An 18,916-nucleotide genomic window follows, 5' to 3' on the forward strand; every position below is an offset into this window, starting at 1 on the left:
TTTTAAAATAGCTTCACCTTCAAACAATGTTGAAACTTGATGAAGAGACAGTATGAGTAAGTAAAATATGATGAAAGTATCTTGCTAATTCCCTCATTTACTTGGTCCACTCCAGAATTTTTAACTCCAGACTACAGAAAGACATGGTGGATGCTCTCATTACCAGGATGCAGGCGCGACATAGGGTGTCAGACTGAGCAAGTCCCCCCTCCCCCCCCCCCCAAAAAAAAGGATTTGGATACTCAGGGGATATATTATTTTATGAATATTTTAAAATATTCTACCAATTATTTTTTTAACAAAACAAACAGCTAGTTTTTAACTTATATATTAACCCAAAATGTAACACATTCCGTCAATTTTTATGTGTAGAGAAGAATATTCTAGAATAGAGAACCAAAATGTTGAAACCAGGTATGCCTCCCACTCGTCCTCTTCCTTCTTTTGGGATAGAAAACAAACAAACTTTATTCATAGAAGGAAACATCAATATATCAAACAGCAGGCCAACTCAAGGAGAGATTGTGAGCGAATCCGAAAAAAAGACACCCAAAGAAATTACGAAGCATACTTCCTCTATATTTCACTCCATCAGGGAATGCAATAGAAGCATCAGCATACCAGAGTAACTCCCTCTAAGATCATAACTGTCTTGAAGACCATTCATTTCTTCATGCACATAAATTTAAATATGCTTTTATGTCAGTAGACAGATCTCCATGGCCCCTCCTCTGTTCTTTTTAGGGTAAATATCATCCCCCTACCCTCTAAGTATCCATATTATCAAACCCCTCCCCCAAGTTTTGAATAATGATAATGCCCTCCCCTACTTTTGAAAGATTCTATCAACCGTACCTTAAGTGGCTAACGGTGTTAAAACAACAGTTCAAAAGATGATATTACCCTTCTTCTTCTGGTTTTCCATCACCGCCATACCTTCCGCCTCCCATGAACCCATCTCCTCTCCTTCCTCCCTGACCACTCTTTTCCATGCCCATTTCACCTCCGACCCAGATTCAAATGGGAATTAAAGCTTGAATGTCAACAAAAACCCCAATCTCAATTTCTCAACTCAACCAGGTGACTCAGCTCAAACTTGCCGGAAACCTTCTCTACTGTGAGCTTCACGTCGTTCGGCAACTCAAGGACCTGACATATCTGGGTCTCGAACAGAATATGCTTTCAGGAATTTCTTTTCTTTCGCCAATCTCCGAATCCTGAATCTCTCAAACAACAAATTTTCCGGTGAGATTCCAGCAACAATTTCAAATAGAGTGGGCATTCATTCAGATTTCAAATAATCCAGCCAACCCTGCAATCCGATCATCCAAAATTTTAAAGAATGGCCAAGGAACAAAGATGCTGACAATCACATTTACCTGAGTAGTGGATGATGAAGGAGGAGTTCCTTTTGATATGCTCTCAACTCACAGCGACACTAGCAGAGAGAGATTGTGATTCCATTTACACCCAACACACAGAATCAGAGAGACGGAGCGATTGGTTGAAGAAGGGGGAAAAAAAAAAGGTTGACGAGGAGGAAGTTCAAACTTCCTTTCAGTTTCAATAAAATTTTATAACAGATGAATTCACGATACACATGTCAAGAGAAAACGTACGAGCAGAGGATCTGGACTCCCAATTTTGTAAAAATTTTCGCTATAATGCAAAATGACATGGATCTGTGAAAAGGGATTATTTTGGGGGACTAAACAGATCAGAAAAGCAATGACGAATTCCTAATGACAGTTAGGGAAACAGGAATTTGAAAAGTTAATTGGTTTGATGGAGGAGAGAGTGTATTTGGCCTACAATCTGTTATTTCCTCCCAACATAGTTTCTGGAATCAGTTTGGTTGTTTAGAGCTACCATAGACTATATGGTTGCGCTCTATCATCTATCATCATGTAGAAATCCCACAGAATACCATGAATGACGGTCTGCAGAATTGTAAACACAACGTCGGCGATGGTTTCAGATTTGGCTCACTGTGGCGTTTTCAGTTTTCAGATGCTGGGAATCCTTCTCAATAGCAGCCATGGTGAACCCATGTTGGTTTGGATGATAGGAATTTAACCAATATCCAAACAGCACCAAGAAGAACGTCTCGCAGAGGAGTTTCACATAAGAGAAGAAGAAAGTCTCGCAGAGGGGTTTTTGCGGGAAGAAGATGAAAAAGGGGTTTTGAGGTTGAAGAGGGCAAAATTGGAATAAAGGGTAATATGGGGTTTTAGAAAAATTGTAAATGCCCATGTCATCACTTAATGGCGTTTTTTAACAATTAGGGTACGGTTGATAGAATGTTTCAAAAGTAGGGGAGGGCATTATCATTATTCAAAACTTGGGGGAGGGGTTTGATATTATGGATACATAGAGGGGAGGGGGATGATATTTACCGTTCTTTTTATTATCCTGTCTTTCCAAAGTAAAGAGAAGGCATCCCCACTAATAGTTTTGAAGGCACCAAGGCGATCATTCCCTGACCGCCGTGCCGATGTCCTCACATAGCCCATCATACCTCCTTACAAAAACCTCTTTGTGCAGCTTAAACTAAAAGAGAGATTGGTAAGGAACATCCAAGCCCAAAATGAATAATAAATCAATATTTAATTTATCGGTAATAAGCAGAAAGCAAAGCAGAATGAAATAAAGAAAAACAGAAAAGCTATTCATTGAAAAGAAAATTATACCCGCTTCAAATCTAAAGTTCAAACATGAAAATACGTTATGACCCTCCCGAGACCCTGCAGTGGTGGGAGCCCGGTGCACTGGTTACACCCTTTAACTATGATACAGTACCTTTAACAATTGTCTCCAACAGAACAGGGCAGATGATGTTGGCCAGGATTTGTGAGTTACTTTCCAATGCATCAGCACTTGTATCTTGCAAAAAGAACAGTAAGCATGGGAACTCGGTCCATTTCTCATCAGTTGATTGTTGAAGACAGCAAGATTCACTGCAAGGAAAGAAACATAACATGACTAGTAGGGACAACTGGAGTTCCGCTTGCAGGAGAGTGGACATATCTTATATACCTCTTCTCAGCTTTGTGATATTTTGTATTTTATTTCATTTACTAGTTTCATTTTGATACTTCTTTGCATAAGGCATGCTTATACTTTAAGGGCATGTCTTTCTGCTTGTACATTCTATGATCCTAGTTTATTTTTATATAAGATTCATTAGAAGAAGTAATCATGAGTCCAGAACCAATGTAGGAAAGAGCAGTAACGGTCTCCCTAAGAGAACAGCATGTTTTGTCCTCTTATCTCAAAATTTCATTTTTGGAGAATATCTTGGAGAATATCTTGGAGATTGATATAATACCTGAGAATTATGACCACGAGCAGACCTCTTTATACACAGCATCTATTGGAATTCAAATCTCCAATCACAATCTTAGTCCTCCCACCCCCCATGATGTAGCCTAGGTGAAATAAGTCTCACTTAGGACCAGATTGTGTAATAGGTTGGCCGAATGGGCAGATTAGGGTGATTAGGGCAAAAATTAGGGTTAGGAATTGGAGATTGAGTTAGGGTTTTATTAGGTAATGGTATGCAGGTTTTTAGGAGTCTATTGGTATAGGTTTTACTTAGGTTTGAATAGGAAATAAGATTTCAGAATTATTAGGGTTAGGGTTTTGGGTTTTAGGAATGGAGGGAATGAAGGGATCTTAGGGTTTCTAGGGGGAGACAGGTCAAGGGCTTCTGGCCGAGTGTCACAGAGGTAGGGAAAAGGGTTCGGTTGAAGTTTGTGATCATATGGTTGGCTGGTTAGGGCTGGGCAGAGTTTAGGAGTTTTAGGATTTAAGGGAGAACTAGGGTTTTGCAGGAAAATAGTTGCAGGTTAGGGTTCAGCAAAGGAAAATAGTAAATCAGAAGTCACTTACTGGTTGCAGGCCTGGATGTGCAGAAGCAGCAGCAGCAGATTGAATATTGAAGAGACCTCCTGACCTTCACAGTGCAAGGAGTCGCAGGAGAACCCACCCTTCACCACCTTGAGTCCACAAGGATGCAAGCTCGCAGAGGAGCAGAGGCAGCAGCTCGATTGCAGCAGTCTCAGATCTGAAAACAGAGATTTTTTTAATGCTGAAAAGTTGTGGGGGAGCCTCCCACGAATTGTCTATTTATAGTAAAAAAGATGGCCAAAGGCCTTACACACATATGTAGACTTGAACTAGGAATCCTAGTTCCAAATCCTAGACTCAATCCTAATCAGACTAGGACTAATGATGCCTAATCTGAAATCTAATTACAATTAACACACTTGTACTCTAACTAGGAATACAAGTTTCAACAAATAAGAAAACAACCTATCCCTCTAAAATCGTGGAGGGAATACTAAGCACACTTAAGTAAATAAAAAGACTGTTTTACCCCTACATAAGAAAAGACTAATTAAGGGCTCCAACGAAAATCAAAGGCTGCTCAAAGGCTGGTCTTCTTCTTCCTGCGTGAACTTGGATCTGCATCAGCTCTCCCCGGCTTAGAAACATTCATCTCCGATGAATGGGTGAATGCCATGTAGCGATCATATAACTCCGGATCAAGCCTCTTGAAATCATCAACATGTATCCAAGTGCAGTCCTGGCGTGGGCGACCTTTCCACTTGACAAGGAAAGAGTGATAACCGGCGCCTTGGCGAGTCGTCTGGTGCATATCATCCAGAACTTCTTCAATCACATCTTCCGGACGTGGCTTCAGTTGGGGCAGCCCCAACATGTGCTCTGAATCGCCATCATCAGAATGATGCCCCGTGTACAAATATAGATCAGCCACGTTGAAAACATTGCTTATGCCCATATCATCAGGCAACTCTAGAACATAAGCATTAGGTCCAATACGTTTCAGCACCTTGTATGGACCCATCTTCTTTGGATGGAGCTTACGGTTGACACCCGGTTGGTGTCTCCCTGGATTCACCCATACCATGACCATGTCTCCGGGCTTGAACTCGACGAACCGGCGATGCTTGTCGGCAGTGGACTTATAGTGATTATAATTGAGGGCAATTTTGCGGTGAACATCGGCATGCACTTCGGTGATATGGCGAATGAATTTATCGGCTTCAACACTTACCTGAGCTTGAGGGGGTAAGGGAATGAGATCAATCGGCCGGCGGGGTTGTATCCCAAGGAGAATCTCGAAAGGAGTACGACCGGTGGTCCTGTTCACGAAGCTGTTGTATGCAAACTCAACAATGTCAAGGATAGAGGGCCACGTCTTCTCATAATCTCGGACCAAACACCGCAGCAAATTACCAAGGCTCCTGTTGACTACCTCTATCTGTCCGTCAGTCTGGGGATGGAATGCAGTAGAGAACAAAAGCTTGGTGTTTGTCTTCAGCCATAGAGTCTTCCAGAAATAACTCATAAACTTCACATCACGATTGGATACGATGGTACTGGGTAACCCATGAATGCGAACAATCTCCTTGAAGAATAGCTTGGCAATGTGGGAAGCATCAAGTGTTCTTCGACAAGGAATGAAGTGAGCCATCTTGGTGAATCTGTCAACCACCACCATGATGGAGTCAAATCTTTCTTTAGTAGGGGGAAGACCAAGTACGAAATCCATACTGAGATCAACCCATGGCTGGTGAGGGATCGGCAATGGCGAATAAAGGCCCGTGTTTTGCTTGGTACCTTAGCTAGCTGGCAAACTCGGCACTGCTTGATTACATGCTCTACATCCTTGGCCAAGTGAGGCCAATAGTACCGATCAGTCACCTGTAAGATGGTTTTATCTTTCCCGAAGTGTCCTCCTAAACCTCCTCCATGTAACTCCCAGATAATGTGGTGTCGTAAGGACGAATCGGGAATGCATAGCCGGGTTCCTAAGAACAAGTAACCATCATGTAATGAGTACTTAGGGTGCTGTCCACCCTACTTCAAATCAGCATATAGGACATGAAAGTCCTTGTCCCTAGCATACTCGTCTCTGATCTGCTTGATGCTAAGTGCATGGGCTGAGAAAGTGTTCAAGGTCAGGACTTTTCTACTTAGTGCACCGGCCACTGTATTTTCCTTTCCTGACTTGTATTTGAGGGCAAAGTTGAAATCCTGTAAATATGCAACCCTTTTAGCATGCTTGGTGCTAATGGACTTATGTGAGTGGAGGTGCTTGAGTGCCTCATGATCAGTGTACAGGACGAACTCTTTGCCAATAAGGTAGTGTCTCCAATGCCGCAAGACCTGAACAACAGCATAAAGCTCTATATCATAAGTAGAGTACCGAGTCTTGGCATCATTGAGTTTCTCACTATAGAATGCAATAGGGTGCCCATTCTGCATAAGAACTCCGCCTAGACCAACATGGGAAGCATCAGTAGCAACTACGAAAATATGGTCAAAGTTGGGCAGGGGTAGCACCGGAGCTTTAGTCATCTTCTTCTTAATCACTTGGAAGGCCTTTTGAGCGGCTGTTGTCCATGAGAACGGACCCTTGTTCTGTTTGGTGCATTCGGTTATGGGTGCCATGATGGCACTGAAATTGCGAATGAATCGCCTGTAAAAAGAAGCCAAACCGTGGAAGCTTCGCACTTCAGTAAATGTTTTCGGAGTAGGCCATTCAACAACGCTTCGGACCTTTTCCGGATCAGCTTCAACACCCTTTGAAGAAATTATAAAACCAAGGAAAACAACCTTGGGCAGCATGAAGGAACATTTCTTTAAATTGATAAACAACTTCTCTTGCCGGAGTACTCTAAGGACTTGTTTCAGGTGGTCTATGTGCTCATCTGGGTCTTTACTGTACACCAAAATATCATCAAAATAAACAACAAGAAATTTACCGATGAAAGGACGAAGTACCTGGGTCATGACTCTCATGAAGGTGCTAGGTGCATTCGTCAGGCCAAAGGGCATGACCTTCCATTCGAATAGTCCATCTTTGGTCTTGAAGGCTGTCTTCCATTCGTCTCTAGGCCGGATGCGAATTTGATGATATCCACTGCGAAGGTCAATCTTGGAGAAGATTTTAGAACCGGACAGCATGTCTAGCATATCATCAAGCCTAGGAATTGGGAACCTATAGTTGATGGTGATCTTGTTGATAGCTCGGCTGTCCACACACATGGGCCACGAACCATCCTTCTTTGGTGTCAACAAGGCTGGAACACCACAAGGGCTTTTGCTTTCTTCAATAAACGCCTTCTTGAGAAGCTCTCCAACTTGTTTATTAAGCTCTTCATGCTTGGAGGGACTCATCCTATAGGCGGGCAGATTTGGTAACATAGCACCTGGTACCAAGTCGTTGGCATGTTGAATGTCTCTGAGTGGAGGTAGCTCATTGGGCAGTTCTTCGGGGATTACATCTGAAAAATCCTGCAATAATTCCTTGACGGGCTGTGTAAACTTCTGTTCGGATGGGGCAGCAACCTCTTGAGTCACCAAGGCAAGAACCAGACCTGTATCATGGCTGGTTTGTTCAAATTCCCTTTGCGGAACAGCTAGCAATTTATTTTCAGATTCTGTCCTCATTTGATTAGTGCGCATGACACAAAATTTCCGTATTTCTGCAGGTAAATTAAGTGGGTACCACCTGATTTCTTCTCCTTTATGTTGAAATACACAGATTTTTTCTTCCTAGGAGAGCAACGTCATTGTCATAAAGCCACGGTCTCCCTAGTAGAACATCAGTCATTCTCATCGGAATGATATCACACCAAATTTCCTCTGAATATTTTTGGGCTTATAAGGGAACATAGCATTGCTTGTTCACATCAAGCTTATTCCCATTCAATAAGGAGACTTTATAGGGCATCGGGTGCTTCTCAAATTTCAGATTCGCCTTCTTCACAAGATCTTCAGACACAACATTAACGACCACTATCAACAATTATCTGGGCAGTGCGGTCACCTGCTCGCAAGCGGGTATAGAAGATGCAACTACGTCGCCAATCTTCACCTTTAGATTCAACACTCAATATACGTGCTACTAAGTGTACACCTCGGGTATCCTCAAGTTCATCACCCAAGTCGTCAAAATAAGCAGCCCCATCATTATCATCATCAGGGGGTAATGCATAAATACCTTGTTCATCAAATTCGTCAGGGCTGTCTTCTTCCTTGTCAGCTACATTGATTGGTCTTTGTCTTTGTGGGCAGTCCTTAGCGTAATGTCCCTTTTCATTGCAGTGATAACAAGTATTTGACTCACTAGTGGTCATTGGGGCTTTGCCCTTGTCCACACGTGAAGAGCTGCCAGAGTAGGGGGATGTTCGTGTAGAACCAGCACTGGTGTTATTACCTCTATTGTAACCATTAGTTGGTTTGGATGCTGGAAAAGATTTCCTGGTGTCGACAGCAGTGGAGCCAAACCTTCTAGTGGTGCTCAATAGGTCCTCAGGCTTCAATGCCTTCTCAAAGCAGTCCTTGATGTCCAGAACATCCACAACGCCAATAGCTCTAATGATATCAGATTTCAATCCCAACCGAAATCGAGATAACATCTGAGTAGCACTTTCTATAGTGTCAGTACGTGATGAGAGAGAATCGAACTTTTGCATGTACTCGGATACAGTCATATTCCCTCGACGAAGGGAGTTCGATTGATCTTGCATCTGAGCTGTATAGTGTCTTGCTAAGTACTTCTCTTTCAGATCATACTTCATATCCTCCCAGTTGGTAGGTGCTTTGCCTTCACGTTCCATGTCCCTCTCTGTCTTACGCCACCATTCTCGAGCAGAGCCAATTAATTTAGTACGTGCCAGTCTCATCTTTTGGTCTTCAGGCAAGTCATACCAGTCAAAATAGTCATCTAGGGCAGCAAGCCAGTCATAGAATTTCTGTGGATCACCATGCCCATCATACTCTTTCAGTTCGAGCTTGACCTTCTGTGTATCAAATCTCCTGTTATGGCCTTCATCTCCAGTGAAGTAGGATCTCAAGTATTCCTCAAAGTTAGGTCTTCGAGGTGCTTCAGTAGTTCTGTCCCTGTCTTCTCTGTAGTCATCTCTTCCATACCTACGTCGATCCCTGTAACCTCGTTCATGTCTAGACTGATCTCTGTGGTCCCTGTGACGTCTAGGATGATCTCTGTGATGTTCATCCCTTCCCAGAGTTCCATGAACTTCAGAATGTACTTGTAATCGATCCTCCTCTACATATAGAGGGTTGTTTACAATAGGCACAGCTGGCCTTTGCTCAACAATCTGTAACCGATCACTGATCTTATGGAGCATGTCGAGAATTGCAGCCATTGGATCAGGTGGGGGTGGCCGTGGTGGATCAACAACAAGGTTGCCTTGTCCTTCCATAGCTTTGATACCAATTTGATGTAGCCTAGGTGAAATAAGTCTCACTTAGGACCAGGTTGTGTAATAGGTTGACTGAATGGGCAGATTAGGGTGATTAGGGCAAAAATTAGGGTTAGGAATTGGAGATTGAGTTAGGGTTTTATTAGGTAATGGTATGCAGGTTTTTAGGAGTCTATTGGTATAGGTTTTACTTAGGTTTGAATAGGAAATAAGATTTCAGAATTATTAGGGTTAGGGTTTTGGGTTTTAGGAATGGAGGGAATGAAGGGATCTAGGGTTTCTAGGGGGAGACAGGTCAAGGGCTTCTGGCCGAGTGTCACAGAGGTAGGGAAAAGGGTTCGGTTGAAGTTTGTGATCATATGGTTGGCTGGTTAGGGCTGGGCAGAGTTTAGGAGTTTTAGGATTTAAGGGAGAACTAGGGTTTTGCAGGAAAATAGTTGCAGGTTAGGGTTCAGCAAAGGAAAATAGTAAATCAGAAGTCACTTACTGGTTGCAGGCCTGGATGTGCAGAAGCAGCAGCAGCAGATTGAATATTGAAGAGACCTCCTGACCTTCACAGTGCAAGGAGTCGCAGGAGAACCCACCCTTCACCACCTTGAGTCCACAAGGATGCAAGCTCGCAGAGGAGCAGAGGCAGCAGCTCGATTGCAGCAGTCTCAGATCTGAAAACAGAGATTTTTTTAATGCTGAAAAGTTGTGGGGGAGCCTCCCACGAATTGTCTATTTATAGTAAAAAAGATGGCCAAAGGCCTTACACACATATGTAGACTTGAACTAGGAATCCTAGTTCCAAATCCTAGACTCAATCCTAATCAGACTAGGACTAATGATGCCTAATCTGAAATCTAATTACAATTAACACACTTGTACTCTAACTAGGAATACAAGTTTCAACAAATAAGAAAACAACCTATCCCTCTAAAATCGTGGAGGGAATAATAAGCACACTTAAGTAAACAAAAAGACTGTTTTACCCCTACATAAGAAAAAACTACATTCGATGGCTTTCCTTCTCTGACTACCTAATCACCTTTCCTTTCCAGCCACCTGCACTTTCCGGTAACCTGCTTGCGGACAGAATGTCTTCCCCTTCTCTCCCCCCAATCCCCGACCCTCCCTCTGGCCCTGACCTTCCTTCTGAACCACCCCGTTGGAACTCCCTCTTCTCTACCCCCAACAGCTCCTCCCCCTCGACTGAAGGTCTCCCTCTACATTTTGTAGCTCCTTTAGCTGTGGGATCTTCCAAACGTGCGGTTTGTTCCCCTGATGTCTTAGACGATGAAGCTAAAATCAGGGAATCCTGCTTAGTGGGCCACTTCCTAGGATCCAGACCCTCCTTTCACATTGTCAAATCCTCCCTTTCCCGGCAATGGAAAACCCTTGGCTCTCTTGATGTCTACCTGCTAGATAACGGATTTTTCATTTTCAAGTTCTCTGACAAAAATGACAAAAATCGTGTTCTTGAGGGTGGGCCATGGCAAGTAGGAAGGAAGCCAATCTTTCTACGCCAGTGGCATCGTCACTTGCAGCTCCGCAGTGTTGACCTCTCCTCCATCCCTCTTTGGGTGTCGCTCCCTGGGCTCCCTCTTCACTTCTGGTGCACTGAAGGACTTAGTGCTGATGGTTCGGTGCTGGGGAAACCTCTGTTCTCTGATATGCGAACTATGAGGAAACTGCGACTGGCATACGCTCGCATTTGCGTTGAAGTTTCTGCTGGTGAACCTCTACCAACGTTTATCACTGTGAATGATGGGGACGATCATACTTTCGAACAGGAAGTTCATTTCGATTGGTAGCCTCCCCAATGTTTATTCTGCAAGAAATTTGGGCATGAATCATCCCTCTGTGAGCCAACTACCACTTCGCACCCACCGGAGATTGGCCAGGAGCAAAGTACTGAGTTCCCCCAACGCTCGGAACTTCCCCATCTTCGGGGTCGTACCAGGTCGAGAGCTCACCGGCGCCAGAAGGTTCAGGCAGTAAACCAGGGCAGCATTCTTGGTTCCCCCCTTTGTCCATTGGGCAAACCTACGGATACTGGCAATTACACAGAGCAGAACATCGACTTTGCTGTCCCTAGAAGTCGCTCTCGCATGTCTTCGCCAGCTGGAGATGACTGTGCTACTATCTCTATGACAGAACCTCCTACAGACTCTACGTTGTCGGCTTTGCAGGCCCTGCAACTTGATCCTGGTCAGCTTCCCTGTGAGTCTTCTGCGGAGGATCTCGCCTCCCCTCTAGTTTGCCCCCCTTCTTCCCTGCTTTCCTCTTCACTTCCCAATATTTCCCTTTCCAATGTTAATCCTCTTTCTTCACCTTTGATAGACCCAGCCTCTCCTTTGTCTCTTTCTCCTCCACCCATTACTGAATTACCCATTATGCCCCCCACTAAAAAAAGCAAATCCAAAAAGAAGGACAAGAAAGAGAAAGAGAAAAAACGAAAAACGTCGTCCCTCTTTGGGCCCCACCCCTCTCACTCGCCCAACTCTTCACCTAACCTTTCCGGGTCGGGTAACAATTTACCTGATCCAGCACCCATTGCTAACTCCTTCTCTCCTCCTTCATCCCAACCCGAGCCCCTTCTTGGCGCTAATACCTGTATCTCCCCTGTTCCTTTGGTCTCTGCAAAATCGAACACCCTTGCCTCCTCTTATAACCGTAGGCATCGCAGCTCATCTGCTTCTCGCAGTGCTAGTGTTTTGTCCCGACTCACTGGGACTGAGTTGCAATCCTCAAATCCTCCTCAATGAATCTTGGCATCTTGTGGAACACTCGGGGTCTCAATTCCCCTTGTAAACATGCTGTTGTTCGCTCCCATATTCGACATCTCCATGCCACATTTTGCTGCTTGCTTGAGACTCATGTCAAAGAACCAAATGCTGCTAGAATTTCAAATTCCATTGCCCCTGGCTGGTCCTTTCTATCCAACTACTCCCACCATCCTGATGGCCGTATTTGGATACTCTGGGATCCCTCTAAAATCAAAATTTCTCTGGTCTTCTCTTCAGCCCAATTCATCCATCTAAGCTTCTCTGACAGCTTAAACCAATTTTCCTTTCTCTTCACCGTTACCTATGCTTTCAACTATCCTGTGCTGAGACATGATCTTTGGTCAGACCTTCGAAACCTTGCTGGCCACACTGACTCTCTCCCCTGGGGTATTGGTGGTGACTTTAATGTCATCAGATATGGTTATGAAAAACAGGGAGGTGACCACTTGGACCTTGACTCAATGGCTGCTTTCAACGATTGCATAAATGACTTGAGTTTGGATGATCTCAGATGGACGGGTCCCCTTTTCTCCTGAAGCAATAAAAGGGCTGGACCTGCTAGAATAGCCTGCAAGTTGGATCGGATTTTAGTAAATGAATCCTGGCTGAATTCCTTTCCTTCCTCCTCTGCCAATTTTGACCCCCCTGGTATATTTGATCACAGCCCCATAGCTCTATCCATTCAGCCATATAACTCCTTTGGCCCCAAACCTTTTAAATACTTTGACATGTGGTCTAACCACCCCTCCTTTCTGACCACAGTCAAGGATGCTTGGGACAAGCCTGTCCAAGCTTTCTCCTCCCCCCTTCGAGCATTGGCTAGGAAGCTCAGGAATGTGAAAACTGCTCTCAAAACCTGGAATTTCAGCACCTTTGGAAATGTCTCCCAAAATGTAAAGGACTGTCAGGATAAGCTTGCAAATATTCAACTTCAAATCCAACTGGACAATCTCAATACCCAATTGGCTACTGATGAGAAAGCTGCTGCCCTTGAATTATCTCTGCTCCTCAACCAAGAAGAAAGTTTCCTGAAGCAAAAGTCAAGGATCAAGTGGCTTGAACTTGGGGATTCCAATTCAGCTTGTTTTCATCGATCCTTGAAATCAAGAACCAATCACAACTCCATAATTCAGCTTGTTGCTCCTGATGGCTCTCCAGTTACTACTGTGAATGGCATCAAAGATATGGCTGTGAACTACTTCAAGAATCTCTTCTCAGGTCCTTTGGATGAAGCTGATCATATCCCTGATAATGTGCTCAACAAGTTCATCCCAAATGATCTCATTCAGTCTTTTAGTGCCATTCCAAATGAGGAGGAAATTATTGATGCAATTCACTCCACCAAGCTGAACCGAGCTCCCGGACCAGATGGATTCAGCATGGGGTTTTTCTTAGCAGCTTGGGATATCATCAAGGATGATCTTATCAAAGCAATCACTAGTTTTTTTTTCAACCCCAGCCAGATCACTGAGGTGAATCACACTTTTCTTTGCCTCATTCCAAAGAAGGAAGGAGCCATTGTGATGACTGATTTCAGGCCCATTGCCCTCTGCAACCTGATCTACAAATTCATAGCTAAGATCCTTGCTTCCAGGCTCAAGAAAGTGGTGGATCTATTAGTCAGTGAGAATCAGTCTGCCTTTATCCCGGGTAGAAGTATTTGTGACAATATTCTCCTATGTAATGAGATTGTCAAAGGATTTGATAGGAAAAACCATTCCCCGGCTGCTCTTATGAAGATTGACATACCCAAAGCCTTCGACTCTTTGAGATGGGATTTTATAGCAAAAGTCTTGAACAAAATGAGGTTTCCAGCAGCTTTCAATCATTGGATTCATTGCTGCATCTCCACTCTTAAGTTCTCAGTTCTTATTAATGGCAGCCCAACAGGCTATTTTGGCTCCACTGTAGGGGTACGACAAGGCTGTCCTCTTTCTCCCTACCTCTTCACCTTAGCTCTGGAATTCCTATCCAGGGAAATTCAGCTATGTACTGATCAAATTCAGCTACCTCTTCACCTTAGCTCTGGAATTCCTACCCTCACTTCTATCTGGGCTCTTCTTCCTTCAGTTTCCAGAAGACCTTTCAATAGGGATGACTGTGTCTCTTGGATGCCTAGCAATTCCGGAAAGTTCAGCACTAAATCAGCTTGGGACCTTGTTAGAACTAGCCTCCCGCTTGTTCCTTGGAGGAAACTTGTCTGGTACAAGCACCACATTCCTCGGCACAGCTTCACGGTCTGGAGAGTCTTCTCCAACTGCCTCCCAACGCAAGCTTTTCTCAGACACCAGCACATCATGGTCTCCCCCAACTGTGGCCTTTGTTGGAATGGAATTGAAGACACAAATCATCTCTTCTTTGGCTGCCCCTTCCCCGCTCTATATGGAAGGGTATCCTTTCCAAATGCTGGCCGAGAAACAGAAGGATTCTTCCTTTTGATCGTGAATGGATTTGGGTTGATATGACTTTTGGAGGCTCTACTCTTTGTGATATGATTGGGAGAATGGCTTTCTCGGCAGCTATCAACCACATTTGGATGGAGCGAAATCTTCGAAAATGGACCTCCAAATCTAGATCTACCAACCAGATTTGGGATTCCATCTCCTTCGAAATCAAAACTAAAATTAGTTTAGCTGCTCCCTCTACTTGTATTGACACCCCAAGGAACAGACTCATTGTTGTATCCTGGGGCCTTTCTTCTATCACCCTTATGCCAGTGGGCTCCGCTGTTTGAGCCTCTTCTGCTGGTTCTTGTTTCTTGTTTCTTGGTTCTTGTTTCTTCCCTCCTATTTGAGGGTTGTTTTTTAGTAATGAAATTTTTATTCACCCAAAAAAAAAAAAAAAAAAACAACTAATTAAAGGCTCCAACGAAAATCAAAGGCTGCTCTTCTTCTTCCTGCGTGAACTTGGATCTGCATCACCCCACCCCCGCCCCACCAAAGAACATACAATCAATCCCATGGACAAGAACTTCCACTCCGATATTTTGAGCTAAGGAGATAACCAAGGCTTCCCTCCTAAGGAAGAAACTATCACAATTTCTATAGGAAATAAACATCGAAATACTACAGGATAAACTGCCAGCATAAAGTAACAGATGCAATTTACACCTATAACCAGATAGATAAAGGTAAAATCCAACACTTAGACAGTTAGGTCAATTTGTATAATTCTTGTGATTGATCAATGAGTACCAAGATAGCCCAAGAGTGTAGGATATACAATATTTAACCATGCACACATAAAGAGGGGGGAAAAGGTCCATATGTCCCATTTCTTAAGATTAACACAGATATACTGATTGGCAACAGAAGCAGAAATTTTTTTACTGAAGAATACAAGCAAGGCCAAAAGACAAAAAGGTTCCAAAGAAGAGACCATAGGCCTACAGAGAACAAAATAAAGCCCATCCAATCCTGCCTAAACTAAGCACCCTCCCCCTTTTCCCCAAGATAAACTCACAAGAAACCCGACAGATATCAAGAACCCCCTCCCAATCCTACAGCAGCCAACTGGCAAAATGAATGAGAAAGAGCATATAAAGCCAAACTCCCTCCCAGTAGAAACAAACAAATGAAAGCCAGATGAAGTTATTAGTTAAATAGGAGATGACATTAAGGCTTCTCTCAAGAGATGATTTCAAATTCTTATGATTAATTATTTTTTCCTGTGTATTTGTGGCTGAGAAGACTATCCCATTGACGAATATGTAAGATCACAAAGGGACAAACCACCAAAAAAAAAAAAATCTTCAAGGATTAAGGCCCATGGCAATATTTACTATTCAAGCAGAAAAAATCAAGACAAAAACAAGGTCCAAGGTCTATTTCATAATCCAACGCCAAACACACCTGACAGTCAACAAAGTCATCTTAAAAAGATAAGCAAGCTTTTTCCTCTTCCGGAAGGAATTGATAGTCTCCTGACATTCTTGAAGAATCTCATGCATGCTCTTGTTCAGTGACTTCAACTGCATCTGTAGAAAACAATGTAGGTTTGTTTTCAAGCACCAGGTAGAGCAAATTCATATGTATGCAAGAGGCTTGCACCCACACAGAAAAAATCAATGAAAACAAAATGCACCGACCTTGTCAAGATGAATATGACCAACAACGCCAGCATTTCTTTCCAAACTCCCAGACGAAGTTCGTTGCTTTTGATATCTGTATTTAGCAAGACATCAGTCCATGTCTGAAACATAAAAACCAAATGAAAGCATAAATAACTATGCTGATGGAAAAAGAGGAAGCATAGAAGAGATTCAGGACCAATGAAGTACTGGTTCTCTATAAACCACTAACGCAGTCAACTCATCCACCTCAAACTTGGGTGACCTCAATGTCCAGGATCAGATACTCAGCGCAAAGGCCAGGCAGAAGCCTTCCAACAAAAGCCCAAAGACAAATATGTGGATACTTTGCGCATACACCACCCACAAGTCAGTTATTTCACGAATACTGTTAAGTTTGGTACCATGAGGGTATTCTAGTCAACCCACAGAGGTACACTTAGTTTTGTAGTCTATCGCGATAGGGGGAGTGTCCCTATTGTGGCATATCTTTAGTTTCCTATTTGCATTGCTTTCCTAGATAGACTAGTATCTCTTTCCTAGTTAGGTTAGGATTTTACTTTCTATTTCAGCATGGACACTGTATTGTAACTATTTTTCATTGATATTAATACATGATGGAGGGAGCTCGCTAGATTAATCGGCTGCTCCTCTCCTTTCAGTCCCGCTTCTTCTTCTTTTCTTTCATTCTTTCCTCTCTCTTCCCCTTTCAGGTACTAGTTCCAAGTTCTGGGTTTGTCACATGGTATAGGAGCTGTAACCAGTATCTACTTTGAGAGTCGTTTAAAGTTCTCTGGTTTGTGGTGAAACCCTAATTCATAGAAGAAGAACTAGGGTTTTGATGAACATTGCTTAGTATGAAGATCATACCTCCTGCTACTGTAACTGCTGAGTTGATCATTGATTTGCGGCTATCAATGGAGTCAATTTACTAATGGTGTTTTATTGTTTACTGCTATCGTTGTTGTCTGGTATTTTTTGTTTGCTGCTGACGCTGCTATGGTATTTGCAATTTGCTACTGGTTCGATCTTGCAATTTTCTGATGGTATTTTTTTTATTTTCTGGTTCAATTGTTGTTCAGTTGGAGTCACTTTAATTTGATGTTGATTCTGCTATCGATTTGCTGCTACAGTTGGACATCAATCAAGGTTTACTGGTTCGAAGGTTTGTCTGAATCTATTCACCTTTTTCTTCAGCTGGTCAAAGAAGATGAAATCTATATAGGAGGAAGGAGTTGGTGTCACTTGAAGGGTTTGGTTTCTAGCTTTCTTCCATCCCGGTAGTTCTCAACAGTGAGATTTATCTCCCATCGTATCCACAAAACCCTAGCTGTGCTGCTCGACATTCTGTTCTGTCATTGTTGAGTTAGCGTTTTACGAAGCCAATCAGCGAGGAGATTGAGGAATATCGCCTTGGTTATCTGCCTCGATAATGGTCCATATCACCGCCTCCTCCAGTCCTCCTCTGTTTCTCACTTGCAAGCTTATCTTGCAAGTGACTGGGGTTTCCTCTCATAAGAGCTACTCTACTTTATTTATTTAACTCACATCTCATAATTACCCCATTTCACCAATGTCCCATGTTCCTCCTGTGATTCAGTTTTTAAATCCCATACTTTATCACTTTCCTAATTTTCCCTTGCCCTTGTGCATAATTCAGCCTTCATCCTTAATTTGTTTTTATTCCTAAGTTGTCCCCAATCTATAAATATTAAATACTAACACTCTACATATCCCATTGCTTCTTTATTTACTAATAGCACCTTGGAAATTTCTGGTTATTTACCAAACTGCCATAACCTTTTTAATACTTTTAGTCATGTTGATTAAGTGGGAACCACAGACTGCATTATTTGGAATTTTTGCTTGGGTACTCCCATAAGTGTGGTCGGAATTTACAGAATTGCCATTGGGCATATATATTTGCAATATTATTGCTTTGGTGGGCCCTAGATTGCATCAGTTTGGGATTTCAATTTTTTTGAAAATTGGTACTTGCATGGAGTGATGGTTGTTATTGCTATTATGGAGTATATTATTAGAGGCTGCTCTTGATAATGGGATTTTATATGTGATGTTGGTTATTGCTGCCATATGACGGGGGACTATTCTTTATTGCTTCCCCCGCATTATTTGTCCGCGTGTAATGTTACACATGAGGGGAAGATAGGAGATTGTTTTTACCTGAAGATTATTATTGATTATTTGCTCAAGTAATCATTTGAAGATTATTATTTGTTCATGTCACCTGATCGTATCCTTAGCAATAATTTTATCTATCCAGTTATTTGAAGCATTCAGCAACAATGCGACTTGTATCAGTGGTCCACCACAACCTTATGTTAGAGAACCCAATTTCACTGACCTCCACTGGTAGAACACCATTTCTCTTCAAAGATCCTATACTTAATCAACCTGCAATCCCTAAGTCTTCAAAAAGATTCAATTCTACATAGATTAGAAATAATCTATTTCATGACAGTTAGAACATCTAAATCAAAATCTCATTTCTTCTGGTCTCAACTAAATCCTCCATTTCTTTCATTGGCAACCATGCAGTAATACTAATTGTGCAAACAACTAAAAAATTGGAGTAATTAAAATTTAAAATTGTTCAAGTAAAATGCTATAATGATAGCATGACTAAGCATATGCAGAAACAGTACCCAGACAGGACCTCCAAATAAATGGCTTAATGACTAAACCCAAATATAAAAAGAGCTATGTATATGAATAAAAGGGAAATGCTACTTGTAGATAATACAAATTACATTCTTAATAATTATATATTTGAATAAAAGGGAAATGCTACTTAA

The 18,916-nt window shown here is 42.5% G+C and overlaps 1 protein-coding gene across 2 annotated transcripts in view; it reads right to left on the reverse strand.

Annotated features, from left to right (window-relative positions):
- The window catches only part of LOC122647516 (DNA-directed RNA polymerase V subunit 1), a 127,622-nt gene that overhangs the window by 41,190 nt on the left and 67,516 nt on the right, over positions 1–18,916 (reverse strand). For both annotated transcript variants that reach the window (XM_043840907.1, XM_043840906.1), the window contains 3 exons: positions 16,119–16,194; positions 15,883–16,007; positions 2,800–2,957 (listed from right to left, as the gene is read on the reverse strand). In XM_043840907.1, the coding sequence (XP_043696842.1) occupies positions 2,800–2,957; positions 15,883–16,007; positions 16,119–16,194 (359 nt within the window). The remainder of the gene's footprint in view (positions 1–2,799; positions 2,958–15,882; positions 16,008–16,118; positions 16,195–18,916) is intronic.

This window comes from Telopea speciosissima, unplaced genomic scaffold, assembly GCF_018873765.1.
Source record: "Telopea speciosissima isolate NSW1024214 ecotype Mountain lineage unplaced genomic scaffold, Tspe_v1 Tspe_v1.0071, whole genome shotgun sequence".
Lineage (NCBI taxonomy): Eukaryota > Viridiplantae > Streptophyta > Magnoliopsida > Proteales > Proteaceae > Telopea > Telopea speciosissima.